The sequence below is a fragment of the Photinus pyralis genome, unplaced genomic scaffold (assembly GCF_008802855.1).
Source record: "Photinus pyralis isolate 1611_PpyrPB1 unplaced genomic scaffold, Ppyr1.3 Ppyr1.4_LG5, whole genome shotgun sequence".
Taxonomy (NCBI): Eukaryota; Metazoa; Arthropoda; class Insecta; order Coleoptera; family Lampyridae; genus Photinus; species Photinus pyralis.
In genome coordinates, this window is record NW_022170596.1 from 12,747,564 (window position 1) to 12,765,893 (window position 18,330).

Here is an 18,330-nt window from a genome sequence, read left to right on the forward strand (position 1 = left end):
GGAGGTTTGGACAGTTTTTGGGCTGTAACTTTTGGCCCGTTGGTCTACGTACCCAAAAACAATAGCGACCTTTCTTATATCCTGAAGAACATGTGTATTAATTTTTAAATCTCGAGGATCGTTCATACATGTCGAGAAAATGTAAACGGAGAGTAAAGGGAAGAGGTGAGAAGGGAATATGCGAATAAAAGAAATGCAAAAGGAAATGTCTAACTAACAAGTTTTAACGAAGAGAAACGTATGTAAGGAAGGCATTAACAAAACAAGCATAAATTGTGCACAACTCTTGTACAGATAAACTGCATTTTTTAACCTAAATAGCTATTCGAGAAATTCTCCGCAATGCTTCCGTGTTTTTACTTCTACACCCCCCTCCCCCAAATTTTCAAAAATTTTATTTGGCACCACTGGGTATGCAAAATCTGAGACAAATTGGTTGTTGCAGATAAAAGTTATGCATATTTCACTTTCAGAAACAGTATCTCGGGAAAAAATTCATGGGGGAGCCCCTTCCTTAAGACAACAAAGTTTGAAGACCCTTTGGCACGCCTATGGAAGAAATTTCAAGAGGGACTATGGTAAGGACAGAGGCACGAGGCAACTCTGATGTAGGCGTGAAGGAATAGATATCAAATAAAAGCACCGAAAAGGGCAAATGAGGCGTTAAAGGAACCGAAGAGGAAAGAGACATGGTGGAGATACTCGTATATGTGGAATTTAATGAACAGAAGAAAAATGCGTCCAAAGTGTCTAAAGGTGTCAAGAAAAGGGGTGAACATATGTGAAAAACAGCGAAGTGAGACCATAAATGGATTTTCAAAAAATGGAGCCGTACATCACTGGTAAAGAATGGGAGCAGTAAAGTCGTAGACGTGAAGGATCCGTGCAGTGAACAATGCGCGAAGGAAGGGAGTGAAGGGAGTTCTGAAGAAGGAGTATGAATCTGAATGATAAAGGGTAAGCAAAACAGGCATTGTGTAAAGGAAAAAGACGTATGGAAGCTTAAAGAAAATAAAAATGCAGGAATGCGAAAAAAACGCAAAAGAGACGTATCGTTAAAGAAGAGTTTGAAATAAAGAGGCTTGAAAAAAGTACGAAACCAGAGGAAAAGAAGAGAAAGGGCGAGAGTGAAAGAAGGAAGTTTAAAAGAAACAGCTGTGAAGAAAGAAACATCCAAAATGGTGATGTATACAGAAAGCGAAAGGAGTAATGAGGCGTAAAAAAGTTGCGAAGGAAGTGTAAAAAAGGCATTCAAATGCATGAATAAGCTCAAAGCTGTGAAGAAAGTAAAATGGTCAATAGAGGAAGTGAACGAAAAAAATGCGAAGGAAAGAAGTGTGCAAAACGAAATGTCAAAACATCCGAGGAAAGGAAGGGGGAATAACGGAAGCGCAAAGAATTGGTAAAAGTTGCGTTGGTGTAAAGGAAGGTAAAATGAGTGAAATATTCGCGTAGACAATAAGGAAAAAGGCGAACAAAAGGAGGCTTAAAAATGGTGTGAAGAGAGGTGGCGTTAAACGAAGATAACGTGGTGCGAAGATGTGTGAAGGGACTATGGGCTAAGAAAGAGGGGTCACGCAACTCTGTAATTGGAGTGAAATCGCAAAGGCGAAAAGGGTCACCAAAAATACGCAAAGAAGATGTAAAGGAAAAGATAAGTTTTGCTCCGAGAGGCGTGAAAAAATTGTAATAGACGAAACTTGAAAAAAGGACACGTAACGTGAATGAAGTAAGTGGGACTGACTTGTAATGAAAAAAGCAGTTCAGAGTATCAGCAAAGTATGAAAAAGGTTTAGCAGACGTATAAAAGGCAGACTCGAGGAGGAAAATGGATTAGAGGACGATGGAGACGTGAATCATTCGCGTAAAGAAAGGAACCGATAAAAAAAATAGACGTTAAGAAGGCATGAAGCGATTGTGTAAGACGCTTGAAGGAATGATATGAATATTATGAGAAGGACAATGAAAACCTGAATGATGAAAGCGTAAACAAACGAGACATGTATAAAGGAAACAAACGTGAGGAAGCTTAAAGAACATGACGCGTGAAAAAGACGGAAAGAATCGTTAACGAAGACGCAAAGGAAACATATAGTTTTGATATCGAAAATGTGAAAGGGGCACGACGGAATGGTGGTATTAATGATATCGGAAGGAGACGCAAAGTAAACAGGCCAAAAGGAACGCGGTATCAAGAATTCATGGTAAAGAAAACATGAAAGGTGCATGAAGTACAACCTGTTGCTAACAGGTGGTCGCTTTCGGTCGAAACGCTACCGTGGTGCCGGTTCTAAAAGCCGTCGCGACGGAGAATGAAAGAAGTATTTTCTGCTATACCTTTGCGTGTATAAAAAACAGAGTGAACGCTTCGGTTGCGGTGGGTTCGATTCGTATTCTAAATTCGGCAAGTGCTTAAGTAAAAATCTGGTGGGAGAGCGGATTTCTTACCAAAACTTTCAAAACATGGCTTATGCAGGTAGGGCGATGCACTTTTAGATCGCGTAAAACGAAATTCTTCGCCAAGCTTTCAATGCAAATATTTTGAGTTGTACTTTTATGTACAATGTACAATAACATGTTGTATTTTTGAGATCGCGTAAAAATTTCATTATTAAGTAAGAGTTCGAACCGAAAGCCGTATAACTGTCGTTAGCCGTACAACTGACTATTTATGCCACCAGGCACCATTTACGAAGAATTTATTGTCGTGCGAACTTAATACATCCAGTGGTCACCTTCTTTCGAGCAAAACCAATAATAAGAAGAATTTTTAATTTATATTCAATTTTCAATGGACTTGTTTCAGAGTCGAATATTCCTTGGGACTCATTTGCAATTCTTGAAAAGCTCTTGATCACCATTATTATGTAGATATGCTAGCAACTTCATAAACGTTAATTGAATGTTCATGATCATTAGCATAGTAGATGGACGAGCAGAAAAGTCACACCTACTACTTACACAATCAAAAGGACTTGGTGTCAAATCCATTTCGTTTTTAATACCCTAGTCGATTTGATCGCCTGCGAGCGTATCGAAAAAACAAGCATCAAGAATACGAAGTGGGTATCGACAGTCAATAGAAGTGCCTTTCAAAAGCCTGAAAGCGGTTGCCACAAATTTAATCGTTTACAAATAAAAAAAGAGGAAATTAGTACAATGACTTAATAAACTGCCATAAAACTCAAGATTGTCAAGATATCTAAAGAATTATATTATCTACCATCTTGTGAAACATTTCGTAACGGATTACTTAAGATTTTTGACCACCCAGACACTACCTATAGATCTGTCGAGACGTGATTTTTATCTTATATTAACGTAATATCGAATGTTGGGACCTTGAATATGCTGCACAATGAACATAATAATAATCATCTTCCAGTTGAAATGTTTCATATTTGACAAATCGCTTTCCATCTCCGCACAATGGGATTGCATAAATTACAACTCGTAGATATACTTAAAGCTTGCGATGGCTATCTTTCAAAAGTGCAGCCTCAATTGATTTCTAACCGTTAAAAGTAGGTAAATAAGCTAAACGAATCAAAGAACTTACCTATCAAAGTCGGTGAGCCTTGAGGAATCACGAAATCCTTTCGCGAACGGATTTGAGTCTATCTTCAATTTTGTAATTAATTGATTTTGGTAGGCGGTGACGGCGGTGAAAACCGTTTCTGGAAAGATGAAGGATCGATACTGCTCTTGTTCTAAATCGGTGACGGGACCGGTGTGATCCTTCCACTTGACCAAATGAATTCTTGGCTGGTAACGGTGCATTGAATTGAGCACGATCTGAAAAAAAACAAAATTATTACTGTTTATTTATTGTATGATGGTCACGATGTTTGTGTTTCATGCAACAAAAATGTTCTATAACACGGTCAACTAATCGTCGGTGCATTTCGCAAACTTCTAGTCGCCTGATGATGGCAGTACGCCGAAACTATAGTCGCTTTTATTTTTAAAAAACTTCAACGAATAAAAACTATATGGAGAAGGTTTAGAGAGTTTTGATCACACAATTTATATGAGTAGGTAAGAATTTATATGTACCGGATTTATTGTTATTTTGAATATTCATACTCTATTGTGGCTGTGGCACACGTTGAGGTGTTTTCGGTTAAAATATTTCAAACGAACATGTGAGGACGAGGTATTGGACGGTTGGCCGTAACATAACGTTTGTAATGCATACGTTACGTGCACTAACTAAAATCAATTTACTTAATTAAATCTTATTGCGAACTGATGTAAAATCAATGAAGTTTAAGAACATACAGTGTAATTTGCGCATGAATTTGGTTACAACTCAGAATTTAAAGAAAAGCACGTTAAATATACCTAAAAAGTATAAAAGTTTATAAAGTACAATTTTAAGCATCTTTGTTAAAACTGTAAAAATGTTCCATTCCAAATAAAAAGCACGTGTCAAATTCGCGACAGAACAGGCTTCCTAGCTTAAATCAGATGTAAAAAAAGTTTTTGACAGTCTCACATCCCTTACGCCTAATGCAAAACTTTTTTTAATTTTTTAACTTTAACATTTATTATCCGTTTTTTTAGAAAACCTAACAGAAGTTTTGTAGGTTGTACACACACACACAGAAAAGGAGTCTTTCGAATAGTTTACAATTTGAAAAAAATGGTTGAGGCCGTTGCGGCGGTCCCACATTTTTTTTCAAAAATCCGGTCGGTTATTTTTCCTTTCCGTACCTATGCCTAATATACCTGCATATCCAAAATTTCAATAAAATTCGTCGAGCCGATATCTCGGTCAACGTACTGTAATGTCCCGTTGTTTCGTTGAATGTACTCTTAGTTTGAGTAACCGAATGAATCCGCTATACATTAGGAGAATATTTATATCTGTTGCTTTTGTCTTTGAAATGGCTGGTCTTTATTTTGCGAAAGATGTGGGAATTTCATGTTAACAATCCAGAGAGATCAAGCAAAATTGTCTGAAATCTACATCTAAACGTATTTCCGTGAATGGGACACGGTAAAGATTCCTTATTTTGTTAACACGTGTCTTTTTAGGTTTTCCATATGTATTAATTTAATGACCTATCTTTTTCTACCTATATCGCAATCCGAAACCCTTTTTTTGATGAGGTATTTAAGATCAGACGTTCTACAATGCAATGTGTGAACCATCGGAGCAGGTACAAAAGTGCAGGTAATCTGTAACGGTTTGTCATGTCTTTTCGGGTGTCGTACATTTTTGCTACCGTCGGTCGTGACGAATTGTTCTGCAATTGATTACATGAAATAGAGAAGATGCTAATGTAACTGTAAAGTGCCTTTTGATTTATATTTTGCCTTTGTTTTAACGTGGATATAATATCTTCCACGGCCGACAAATATGTCATATGATCTGTTTTATTTAAGAATTTATTTGTAGTTTTGTCTCGCGTTTTGTTAAAAAATTGAACGGATTGAAGTTCTATGAACGATAACTGAATTTTGTGTGTAATTAAAATACGTTTTAAGTAACGAGTACTGATCAAATTAGTCGGCGCAAATTGTCACTTAGTAATATTCCCTTTTTCTAACTTCATCTTTTCCTCTTCACAATCTGAAATATTACACAAGGGAAATTAAACCTTCATTTTTTTAAATAAATATTGTAGTGTACACCATATAACGCCACGCGGACGTTTTATTTTGTATCGGCATCTATAATAACGATGGGTCACCCTGTATGACTTTATTTTCATTTATTTTTTAATTTGAGGTCATTGTTTGGGAATTATTTACTTAATGATGCGTACTTTTGTTTAAATAATCGCTTCCTATTATTCAGATAAATTTGCCTGTAATGTTTTGTAAAAGTTTGCCTCATGTTATCTCCGCTCATTGCAATAAGAGCGTTATGTGTGTTGTGGTTCATTCTGTCTCCGTGGAGTAAGTACCTACTACAGTTCGATTTTTCGCTGTATCTGTTGCCTACTCGTCTCGTGCGGATTGCAGTTCTTAGCATCTTAGCAATGCGAGATATGTAGGGGCTCTCTTTAACATTTCCTCTATTCAAAATATGTTCTGCTTGAGCGATAATCGATTTTCACATGAATACTTGCTATTGGCATTCTCACATATACTTTTCGTGTTAAATTAATTTATGTTAACTGAAGGCTGGAGTAGAGCCATACCATTTACACGTTTCCTATGTACATGCAATTTATTATTTTACGAGTTGGTTATCTCAATTGATTGTTCAGGTATTTTGATGTGTTTTTTGTACTGAATTGATTTATCAGGTTTTCCTCTGCATTTATGATGTCTTGTATTTTGTTTTTATGAACTTGTTTAATTGAATTTGATTTGATTAGCTGGTTTTTATCATGCAATTTGAGATGTTTTATATATGTGTTTTCTCTTGCATTTTATTGCTACAGGTGACGGCCTAATCCGGGGTTTTTGTCCCGTAGAAGGTTTCCCTGGTATGGTCTTGTTGTGTGCCTAATATATATTTATTTGTTCTTGTCATTTCTTACGCACAAAAGTTCTTTTATTTAATTCCCTTCCCGATTATGTCTCACGTCCCAACACATACAAGAACCGATTACACAACGTAGCCACCCATATCGAGCCGGCTGCCATCCAAATTCAAAACTGCCGCGGAACGTCCATCGTTTCGACTTGAAAGGTGGGTGGCGCTGCTCGTAGGTTTTTCCCAGAGTTGCGAACGGTAAGTATAGGGTAAGTCAACGTTTTCAGTGTCGGCTTAATAGACCCCTAGGATAATTACAATATTTTATACCGTGTGTTCCAAATTGAACGCGCCATAGGCAAATATTTTGATATATATTTGAAGTTAGCGTTCAACGTACTCGTGGGTCCTTCGCGAAAAATACATTGGAACAGATAGAAAAAATTTAAAAAAATTTCTTATTGTCACTATTTGCACTCTACTCTGACTCTACAAGACAACGATTGAGAAATCGAAGATACGACGATGGTCAAAGTAGTTAGTACGATAAAGTTGCGCAATTAAATAGTTATTCTCATCATGGTTTAAAGAAAACCAGAAAACTCCGATTGCTTTCGAAGATATGATGGAAAAACCGAAATTGCCGATTTTGTTTTAAATTACTTACCACGTTAGTAAGGGGGGTAAGTATTGCATTGGGGTAAAAACCCCCTACCTTTTAGACGGAAACACACGTTTTCACATAGCAGGAATCTCGATTATATGATGTCGGTCTGTTGGTCCGCCTCTATTCTCATTTCCGGCTAAACGGTTGAACCAATTGGCACCAAATTTGGTACACATATATTAGATATAAAAGGGCAGAATCGCACATGCGCAGGTGTGCGGGTGGTATCGGTGTTAGCCACAGCAAATTTTTTCTTCTGCTGTTATTTGAACAGATAGGCGCACCTACAGCGTTCGGTTTCTGAGAAATCAATCTTTAATTGTTATATGGCTCGTAATAAAGTATATTTTGCCCAAACGTTTTTCAGTTCTTCCTTTTACGTCAAATTTGGTTCCAATTGGTTCAGCCATTTAGCCGGAATAGAGCAGATACCTACATACAGACAGATTTTTTTTCGACGATTTTTTTATACCTATGTTGATCAGCAAAATTTGTAGGTACCTACATTAAATGTATAGGTAAAAATATTTATTTTTGGGTATCTACATTCTAAAATTGTACCAAAAGTAATATCTCTTTAGATAGGTAAATTACCCGCCTTTTAATATAAGTATAGTTTTATTGTTTGGGAGTTTAGCAACGAATGATCTCAACAGCATATCTATCAATTTATTTATGTAACTTAGTCAATCTTACTTCGATTCACTTAAGAATTTAAATGCATACCTACCTATAATTAGGTAAATGTCGCAGAGTTCAGTAATGCAAAGTAGGAAAATGTGCAGAGATACGAAATTTAAAAAATTTCATTTTCATGTACCTAGCACTCACAGAACAATTGAATTAAAACCTGTCGTGAATAAATAAATCCGAAGGGAGGAAACTTGCAATTAGGATAACTTTGACCTAGTTTGGTGCATTAATTTTATTTGTTGCGGTGACGTAACGTAAATCACTATTTCTTTTTTTTGAGAACCTCTACTAAACATTGAAGTTCTTGGTAAATTATTTTGCCCAAATGCCAAAGAACGCCAGGCATTTCTATACCTATATATGTGCAGTACCTAACCCGTTACAATTTTATTGTCTATACAGTTAAAAGAAATTATGAAGGGACATGCACGGGTATGTTTCCAACGTCTCCCCGAAAAATGTTATCAAAATTCCCAGTCTGTTTCACACTTGGTTTAACCTCAGATTTCTGATGCATACCTAATCTGGAACACAATATCTACATCCAAAAATAGAATTTGAATAGTTTTAAAGCAAAAGTGTTTTGACAACAAAGTTGTCATCGTCAGCTGACAACTTAGCTGTTACTGTTTGCTGTCGAAACGTGTTCGGTTCAATCACTATTTCAGTAGATTTTGATTTTTAATTAATTTTTAAAATGTATAGGTATAGACATTTGACATTTATTATTAGGTAGGTACTTACCTACTTAATGCTTCCTATAGGTATATGTATTTTTCCCAAGTCTTTGTAATACCTACCTAAGATTATTAATTACTTACTACCGATTAAATTTAGGAAAAAGTAATTACCTATAGCTACTTACTCTCAAAGTAGGTACCTACCTAACTGAAAAAAGTAGGTAAAGCAATAATTACCTACCTATAAGCAGGTATAGTGCCAAATACGATGCAACTTTACATGCAGAACTCCGAAAATACGAGGATTGTGAAATTGAACTTGTCAAAATAGGGGTGAACTTGCCACAACTCAAATTTGCTAAACATTAACGCACAATTGCCTTTATAGGCTGCACCGATTAAGCGTCACCACAGCCAACTTAACCCTTTACGTGCGTTCCATGTAATAATTAATCTTAATTATGCGATGACTTCCGGAGAAGATACCTAAGTAGTTACCACCACAGGACTCCTAACATCTCTTTTCTATAGGTAAACTATATTGTCAAACAACTTCAAGTCTTGTGTTACACGAATTCACGTACCTAGTAGGTACCTATCTATCTATCTAAACAAGAAACGAGATTTTCGAATCACTAACAGAGCATGAATCTGAAAGCAATTTTTTAATTAATAAACCATGTAATTGTAAGTTATATTCATATGACTAACACTTACGTACGTACGTAAAAATATAATACTTCATCAGTTTGCAAAGCTACAGGTAAAACTGAGCTGAAATGTAAAGAATGTATTAAAATAAATAGCATTGTTATCGCGTGCGGACACGGCGGCCATTGTAAGTAGCAATGCCGCCAATCATTATCGCTAGCAGGAATTACGAGTACGTTGCCAGGCAACGATAGAAATCAGGGGGGGAAAAGCATTTGGGGGAACTTTAGCGTTCCGGGGAGCGCGTGTTCCGGGCGAGTGGGCGCAAGCGCACTCAAGATAATCTGTCTATTACTAACTACTCTTAGAAGCTCTTTAACCCTTGTCAGTTACGATTTACTCTTTTAGGAGTGGCGGCGTTTAAAGTGTCATTAGCTCAAATGAAGTGTTTTCGATGTGATTTTAAATTCTCGTTTGGTTTAATTACCTACTTTATCAGGCGGCTCTTGATTATCTGCCATATCTTTCCTTCCACCCCATCACGACTCGCGCAACGCTGTTGTTAAATAAATAAAACGTCAATTTTCCGGCGCCTAACTACAAATTTTCCTTTCACAAAGGAAACACGAGTATACCTAAATCGATAACTTCAGCATTACATTTACGTTTATATGTCGCTTGACAAATTGTGAAATTTAGTACCTACCGATGACATTTCTCGACATTTCCCATAACTCATACAACACACGCGGTAAGGTTCTATTCGATTTTATTGAAGTGAGAAAAAGGTCAACATTACTCAATGCTCTCCGTAATATAATCAAACTAATCGAGAGCAAATCATACCTATTTAAAGCCGGTAACCAATTATACAATTACGATCTAATTGGAATTACTTAGATGTGTATAATTTCATTTCAAGTTCAATCAACTACCTCTCTCTTGCTTTATTTTATTACTAATTATAAGCATGGAATTATTGATCGTTCATTCCAGAGAAATTTGAAGAACTAGGTATAGTTACCTACCTACATTTTTCCAGATTTTCGCGATAATGATGGAAGTATGACGTTATTTTTTATAAGAACTTAATTATATTTTTAACTTCTTACTAAGTGCTGTTATTTTCATTGCAATTTACATGGGTGAAGGTCTAGAAAATGGGCGGTAAGTATCTAACTGATGAGAAGGTTGGTTTTATCTTACCAGGTAATACCTATTTGGTTAGGTGCTAGGTATATCTATATACCTAGTTACTATATAAAGGAATTTCGTTGTGCACAGCTATTCTTCGTAGCGCCTATCATCAAGTCATTTGTTTTTTACCCGCTCTTCTTAGGTATATATATATATTTATAGGCGAGTTGTGGTGGGGTGGTGCGTCGCTCGCACTCGCTATTGCCACAAATACCACTACCCATGAATAAACAATGCTATACTACGGTAACACGTTGAGGCGAGCAAGCTACTAATTTTCATCTCCCCATATATAATTTGAAAAATTTCTTTGTCGCGTTAAAAGAGCGAATGGTACAGTTAATAACACCAACCCGGCAACGTCTAAATATTATTGTAGGGGACAAATTTAGTTTCCGCTGTTTAGAATTTGACTTTCCAGAAACCGAAAGATTAAGTACGAGGTTAACGTAGGTATAACAGATTCTATCACCGTGTGTTAGAAGAAATAAAAAGTCTAATTTATCGTTTACCCATCCAAGTATGGAGATAAGTAGTCAGTTTCCCTTCCGTAACCACGCATGCGCAATAGACAACTTCCTTATTTGTGGAGCAATTTTATCGAAATTTTGGTTGTAGGTGCCTTTAATTTTAAAAAACCAAAATAATCGTCCCATTCATCTAAAGGCGCATTGGCACCTGACTCAGCACCTATACAGTGTTACATTCTTCTGAAGTTCCTTCTGAGCCAGTTGCCTCTTTTTGTGTGTATTTATTATTGCTCTATATGTACGTATAAGAACCACTACGACTACCAATAACCTGATACAAGTCCGAAAAGGAATCGTGCTGTTGAGATTTTTTTATTGACCCTAAGATTGAGGACGACGTCCCTTATCAGTTCCGAAAAATTAACATTAAGATTAAGAAACTCTAATAGCAATAATAAAAACGTCTACGTATTGTCCTGTTTATTTTATCACATAGGTAATAGCAGCGAAAACCACTATAGTTGGATTGTTTAAAACAGCTCCTTTCTCCACCGACACACCAGCACACGCAGTAGGAGACCTGACACCTAGGTGTCTCTATAGGCTGGCGACTTGGCACTGCATCTACGGTAGGACGTGCTATACTAGCCGCCTTTGAAGCATTTAAAATCGAGCATTAGGTGCATCTAGTGCCTATACCTATATGTTAATTTAACCATATGTCTATCCACAGTCACGGTTACGCATACCTACATTAGCAATGTGCAACAATAACTAACTAGAGCCATGCCTCCAGTAGGTAGGTATTGGAATCCATTTTCCACGAAGTCATGATAAACCTAGACAATGAAAACGAACAACAACCAGTGCAGGATTTGGATGTGGGAAAGACACACCAAGCTTCTACAATTTATTTCGCCCACACCCTCAACTTCTGTTCTTAGCGTCTGACTATACCTATACGTATAATACGCGGAAGAAATGCTGCATCCTTATGCTCACCTCAGGAGGCAAGAAAACTACAAAAACAGGCAGGCAATAATTATAAGCAAATTTATAATACACAAAAGGAGGAAAGTATATTTTAAGTTAAAGGAAACTTATTTATTTGATATTAGGCCAAAAATCAACAGATATTAACAAATTTAAGATGAAGAAATACAAATCATATAAGTATAGTAAGAATCAATCTGAAGACTTTCCTCAATCGCGCAAGATTTGTCATGGGTTTCTTAGGAATGAAAATGAGGTCGAACATTTTAGCGATAACGTTATTTGGACTGATAATGCACACATACCTATATATCAAGTACTACAATTTTTAATACATAAAATATAGGCTATTATAGGCAAATGAAAACCCGCATCAAATTTATATCTATACGAGCCCAAGAAGAATTTGGGTTTAATGGGTGGTGTTACCTGAAACGACATCATAGTTTAAAACATTAAAGCGCACTCTGGAAGATTTAATATTATTTTAGAAAAGAGAGGAACGGTTATTTTTCAGCAAGACGGTGCCCCAGCTCATAATTCGATAATTGTTCAAAATTATTTAAATTTTAAATTATCTCGTATCAACTACATAATTGGATTGGAACGCAAGGACCAATAAAATGGCCAGCACGTTCACCACACTTAAACCCATATTGGATTTCTTGTGGGTTTTTAAAAAAATACTAATATTCTTCTATAGGTACAACTGAGAAAGAATTACGGGAAAATGCAGAAAGAGCGTTTGAAGCAGTCAACCACTACAAATCCTGAATGCTACAAGATCTTTGAGAAAGGGAACCAACAATGTGCATTTCTCACCATTGAGGGCGCTTATTAATATTTGTAGATTTTGTTGAATATCAGCTGTTTTGTTTACTGTTTTCTTTAAATGTTTGTCAAGTTTATTAGTACATTTTTTCATATTACTTATTATTCAAAATATAAGTATGACATATCATACATTTTCGGAAAGCTCGTAACATAAGCAATTTTTTAGAACCACATGGCCAACTATTATTTTCATCAACTTTGAGTTACAGCGTACTTACTAAACCGGTTAGAAACAAACGACTGAAAGCATTGATTTCTACTTAAAAAAGTGCCTCAATAATGCTAAAGCGATTTTGTTCTAGCTTCAAAAATAAAGGAGTTATAGGCACAGGAAATTGAAGCAATCGGCCATTTTTTCCATTTTGCTCTGTAGGGAAAAAACAAAAGACGGCAGCTTATTTCTGGTATCGGTAATGGAATAAGAATGAAAAAAGAGATAACGAGTACCTAAGAGATTTTCATTTACCTATCTGCGCTAATAAGAAAGTTGCCCATCGAAATTGAGTATGCGCCGCTGTATATGATTAAACATTAAATTGTTGACATTCCCAAAGGAAAATTTTTGTTGCCCTCTTACCGGGTACAATGTAATTTGGTGTTAATTACTACGGTCAATTTTTTATTGGTAGGTACATCATTGAAGGTTGGTTTGTTTAGGATTTCTTCTTTTGTGTTGTGCATCTTTTTATTAACAAGGTAGGTACTGGCGCATTTTCCCTTTGAAATCTTGACGCACTTTCCATCAAGCATGCGAAAATTGTTTAAAGATCTTTTAAAAGAGTGCCCAAAGCCCAAATCCCCTAAATTTTCGGTGCGTTTGCATCGTTTTCGAGCACGGTTTACTACCGCGGTGATCTTTCAGATTTTTCCTAATCTTCTTCAACAGTTTTGATCGTTTTCAAACTAGTGTCGTCGGAGAGATCTTGTAAACTCCTACGTGACGGAATATGATGTTTTTATATTTTCCTAGGGGCGAAATTAACCACCTTTTGCAAGGAAATGGCACATTTATATAACTGAGGAGGCGTCAGAAGTGGATACCGACGAAAGGAATCTGGTAAATGAAGGTTTCAGAACGATTTTGAGCTCGATTTTGAGTAAAGAGAATTGATATATTGGGCCTGATCTCTGACAGTTGAAAATATGGAGTTCTTTTCATTTTGTCAAGGAACGTTGCAAATAATGCTATCTTCCTTGAAATCAAATGTCAAATATCCATTCGAAGCGTTCCTTAGATAAGTCCCTGGATAAGTTCCACTTTTTAATTTTTGGAATGCTCACAAAGTTTTTCCATGGAAAAAATTCACAAATTTCGCAATCCCTGCAACCATTGGAGACACTGGAAATGATAATCGTATAACGCCATACCTATGTAAAACACAAATAGCTCTTATTCAATCGTCACCTTTCTGATGAATAGTAAGCATCGTAACTAAACAATTGAGCACTCTTAAGTAAGTAGCGTATCGACTTTTCCTTCACCTACCGATTACAGTCAAGTACGGTAAAATCGTCACTTGAAGCGCCACCGTTGTCTTTTCTGCTTGAACGAAACTCGTAACTTTTTATACCCATACATCTTACGAAACCATAAACGTTTCTAATGTTAAAAACCGCAACGGAATCGAATCAAAATTAATTTGATGTTGAGTTCTGGTAAGTTTATCGCCTTCAGTTATCACTGTACTTACATGGTATGTACGCGCAGAATTTGATTAACTACTTCCAATAGATGTTAAAAAATAACCTCCGTGTCACAAATCGTAGATAAAGTGGTGATGCCGCATTTGCCCATTCAGAGCAAAAAGTCACTTTAAAGAGACTTCTAAGACCAATTTTTGACAATTGATGAGACCTGGACGCAAGTGAAGCAATTCGGATATTTAAACTATATTGGTGGGAAAGGTCATTGCATCCTTTTAATGGGTCGCAACCAGCACAATAATGTACGCATGTCTGTTCAGCTTCTTGATCACTTGAACATAAGAAAAAATGTGAAGAGTCTACCCGCAAATTTGATTCCTGAAAAGCGGAAAATACAGAAATAGTGCGTCGGGGAAAGAGGCCTATATTAAATGTGTTCACACCTTAGGGGGGTCTCTTCCTGACGCAAATTTGTAGAATAGGATATATAACGACTCACGCATAGTAAGGGTTGTTACTTGGTGCCATGTATATAACTGCCATCGCTGATGGCGTCGTAATATCTCTGTATAGCTCTAAATTCAGAATTCCACAGCTCGTCTTAATTTACTCTCTTGAAATACAAATGAGTGCATTAAACCTGATGGAACTAACACAACCGCATCAGCTCTAGAATAGAGTGCGATCCCTATTTTTTCTATGTCGGACGTCGTCGAAATCGATTCTTAAGTTGATAACGTGCATGCAGTTTAATCGGAAGTCGCCGCACGCAACCCCTAAACATATCAATTTTGAAAATGTTTAAACCCGATAATGATACTGTTCCGCACAAGCATTTTCGGGAAATGCCATTTTGTTACCATTTATATGCATTTAGTCGGTCGAAATTTATTGCGTTCGTGTTTAGTAACCGGCGAATATTTTCGTAAATGAATCGGAAATCGAAACATTTTCGTGTGTGGCAACCTCTCTCGCAATTTGATGACGTAATCTAACCGCAAGTGTTGATTCTGGGTGTAAAGAATCAATTATACGTTAGCGTATCGTCAGTATATGGTAATCGTAAAACATGTCAACAATCTTAGGCTAAACCCATAATTTATAGCGGATTAGCAGTATGTGATAAAATTTTTCACAATTAATGAATGGTACCAGTCAAAATATACTTAGATTTGAGAATCTTGAATCGCCCAAGTGAGCGCATATAAAAAACCAAAACCTGTCATTTAGCATTTATCACCAGCATTGCTTAAAAAATGTCATGCATATTAAAATTACAAGTTATGATATGTGACAATGTAAATGCGAAGAAAAGTGTCTTGTCGCAGCTGCATTAATCCCTTGCTGTGAAACCCGTGGGCATTTTTAGAAAACTACCTACGTTCCAAATATCTCCTTCTCCAGCAAATACGATACACATATCACCCAAGAAGTAAGATTTTATAATTCTAAACACGCTACCCGGTGAGCCCATACGCTTCAGGGAGTCTTGAGGACAACAAATTTCTCACCTAGAGCCTAACAAGCAACTCGTTTAAAATCCATTTCATGGAGATTGAAATATGAGTATTTGTGTACGGGCCTGGCCTCAAGGGGGTCCATTCATAAATGACGCAGCTATCATGTCCAGGAATGTTTTTAAGACGTGTCATAAAATTTGTCCAAGTTTCAAACTCGATCTGTAATTATCTCATTCCTTATAAAACACTTAACAATAATAACATAATTATCCAGGTTTCTAATTTAATTGATCGTATTTTTACAAAATATCTTCACAAAGTAAAAGTGTATGGGATAGGCTAATTAATAAGATAATTAGATTTCTGGCCCGGTTATTAATTTATATTCAGGAAATCCTATAAAATTATTTATATTTCCTTTGTAGAAGAAACTAATAAAGTTTAATTTTGTAGCTTTTTGTTGTGTGTGGGATGTTACCACAAGCAGGTCGCATTAATATTTACATTTCAAAAAATTATTATCACAATTTCATCATCTCTGGTATGCTATGCATTTTTTACACATTTAAATTCTGAACTGAAACGGTAACGCTATTTCTTTAATTATTTGTTATAATTAAATTACATATTATGATATTCAGAGACTCATTTACATCATATTTTCATTTCCGTTTAGGTATAATTTCGTTCATTAATTAGTAGGAAAAAGATTGGCAAAGTGTTTACATTGTTTCGCTACATTCTTGCATCTTAAGACTAATCATCCGATTTCCTTGTATGATGCAAGAGGCATGTCCTTCACTGTTCTTTCTAATTAATTAATAAATTAGTTTTTTTTCTCATTTAGGTACAAGCTCCTTTTTATATTGATAAATTTTTACTTCTATTCTGAATAACTTTAGTTTGGCTAAACGGTGTATAACCCTTTATTATGGATATTTTTCTAGGTATTTTCGCATTTGAAAAAAAGTCATCTGTTGTGGCAATTGGGAAATGCAATCTAAAGTCCAATAACATTCATACCAAAAATCTATCCGGCTCAAAGGCGGACACAGTTTGTATACGGCGTTATTAAACATAGCGGATGATATTATGCGCGCAACAGACAAGGGTAAAGTAACGGTATTGGTGTTGTTGGACTTTTCGAAGGCATTTGATACGATCAACCATGGTTTACTTCAATCTATGTTAAAGTATATTGGTCTTCGTCCTACAGCTGTAAGCTTAATTGCTAATTACCTTTGTAATAGGACACAAATAGTTTCAGTAGGCGGTAATATTTCACAATCGTTACTTGTGAAGAGCGGTGTTCCGCAGGGGTCTGTATTGGGTCCCATATTATTCACCATATACATATCGACATTTCCTGGCGTTCTTCATTCTTGTTTGTCTCATTTTTACGCTGATGACACTCAAATATATTACTCTTTTTTACCCAATGAGGTGCACAAAGCGTGCGTAACAATGAGCGATGAGTTGGAGCGCATGTCAGGAGTGTCGGCCGCGCACGGCCTCCTATTGAACCCTGATAAATCGAAAATGGTACTTTTCGGTAGTCGTCAAAATAGGTTTAAAGTTATGGATAGAATAAATATAACGATAAATAATAGGCCGTTGACGTTGGAGGATAGGGTGAATAATTTGGGGCTTACCATGGATTCAGACTTGCGTTTTGATCATCATGTTTCAAAGTGTTTGCGAAGCGGTTATGCAAGTCTAAAACTTATTTATCAAAACCGACACCTATTTGGCACTCAGCATAAGAAACTTCTTTGTAACACTTTGGTACTATCCAGGCTCAACTACTGTGACTCTCTGTATGGTCCATGCCTTGGTTCGGTTAATATAAACAGAATTCAGAAGCTACAGAACTCGTGCTTAAGGCTAATATTTGGAATAAGAAGGCGAGAACGTATTAGTCATAAATTGGTTGAGCTCGGATGGTTGAATATGAAAAATCGTCGCCTCTTGCATGCCACAGTCTTATTCCACAGTATCATAATAAATAAAACACCGACTTACTTGTACGAGAAAATTAATTTTCGAACGGACGTGCACAATCTTAATTTGAGGTTCAAGGGATTGTTAACGCCTCCGATTCATACAACACAAGCGTTCAAAAAATCTTACACCTATTATATTACACATGCGTATAATGAACTACCCATGAACCTTAAATCGCTTTCCCTAAAAACCTTCAAATCCATTATTCATAAAGATCTGCTTAGGGTACAAACAAATACAGTTTAAGTAAGTGCTCCATTTCTCCATTTCTAAATTTTCACATATTTATACCGGTAAGATTATAGTACACCTAAATTGATGCAATTTATATTTATCTCTTTTTTTTTCTTTTTTTCTTATATTCTATACTTCTTTTATAATGTAATTTTCGTCTTTTTCACCGATCGGAATTCAAATAGCAAGGTTAAGTGTAAGAACAGATGGCATTATTTTGCTGCTAATCTGAACTTCGCCTTGTACTAACTTTATCTGTTGTTTATTTTTCTTGTTTTTTTAATAAAGGCAATATTATTATTATTATTATGGTCGGTGTATCTTGTGAGAACTCAGGTCTAGCCTGGTTAACTAATCGCACGGATTAAAA

General features: G+C 36.1%; 1 protein-coding gene across 1 annotated transcript in view; it reads right to left on the minus strand.

Annotated features, from left to right (window-relative positions):
• LOC116172189 (T-box transcription factor TBX20-like) overlaps window positions 1-18,330 on the minus strand; it is a 37,280-nt gene that overhangs the window by 4,881 nt on the left and 14,069 nt on the right. Inside the window, exon 2 of the mRNA XM_031489344.1 lies at window positions 3,560-3,795. Within this exon, the coding sequence (XP_031345204.1) occupies window positions 3,560-3,795 (236 nt within the window). The remainder of the gene's footprint in view (window positions 1-3,559; window positions 3,796-18,330) is intronic.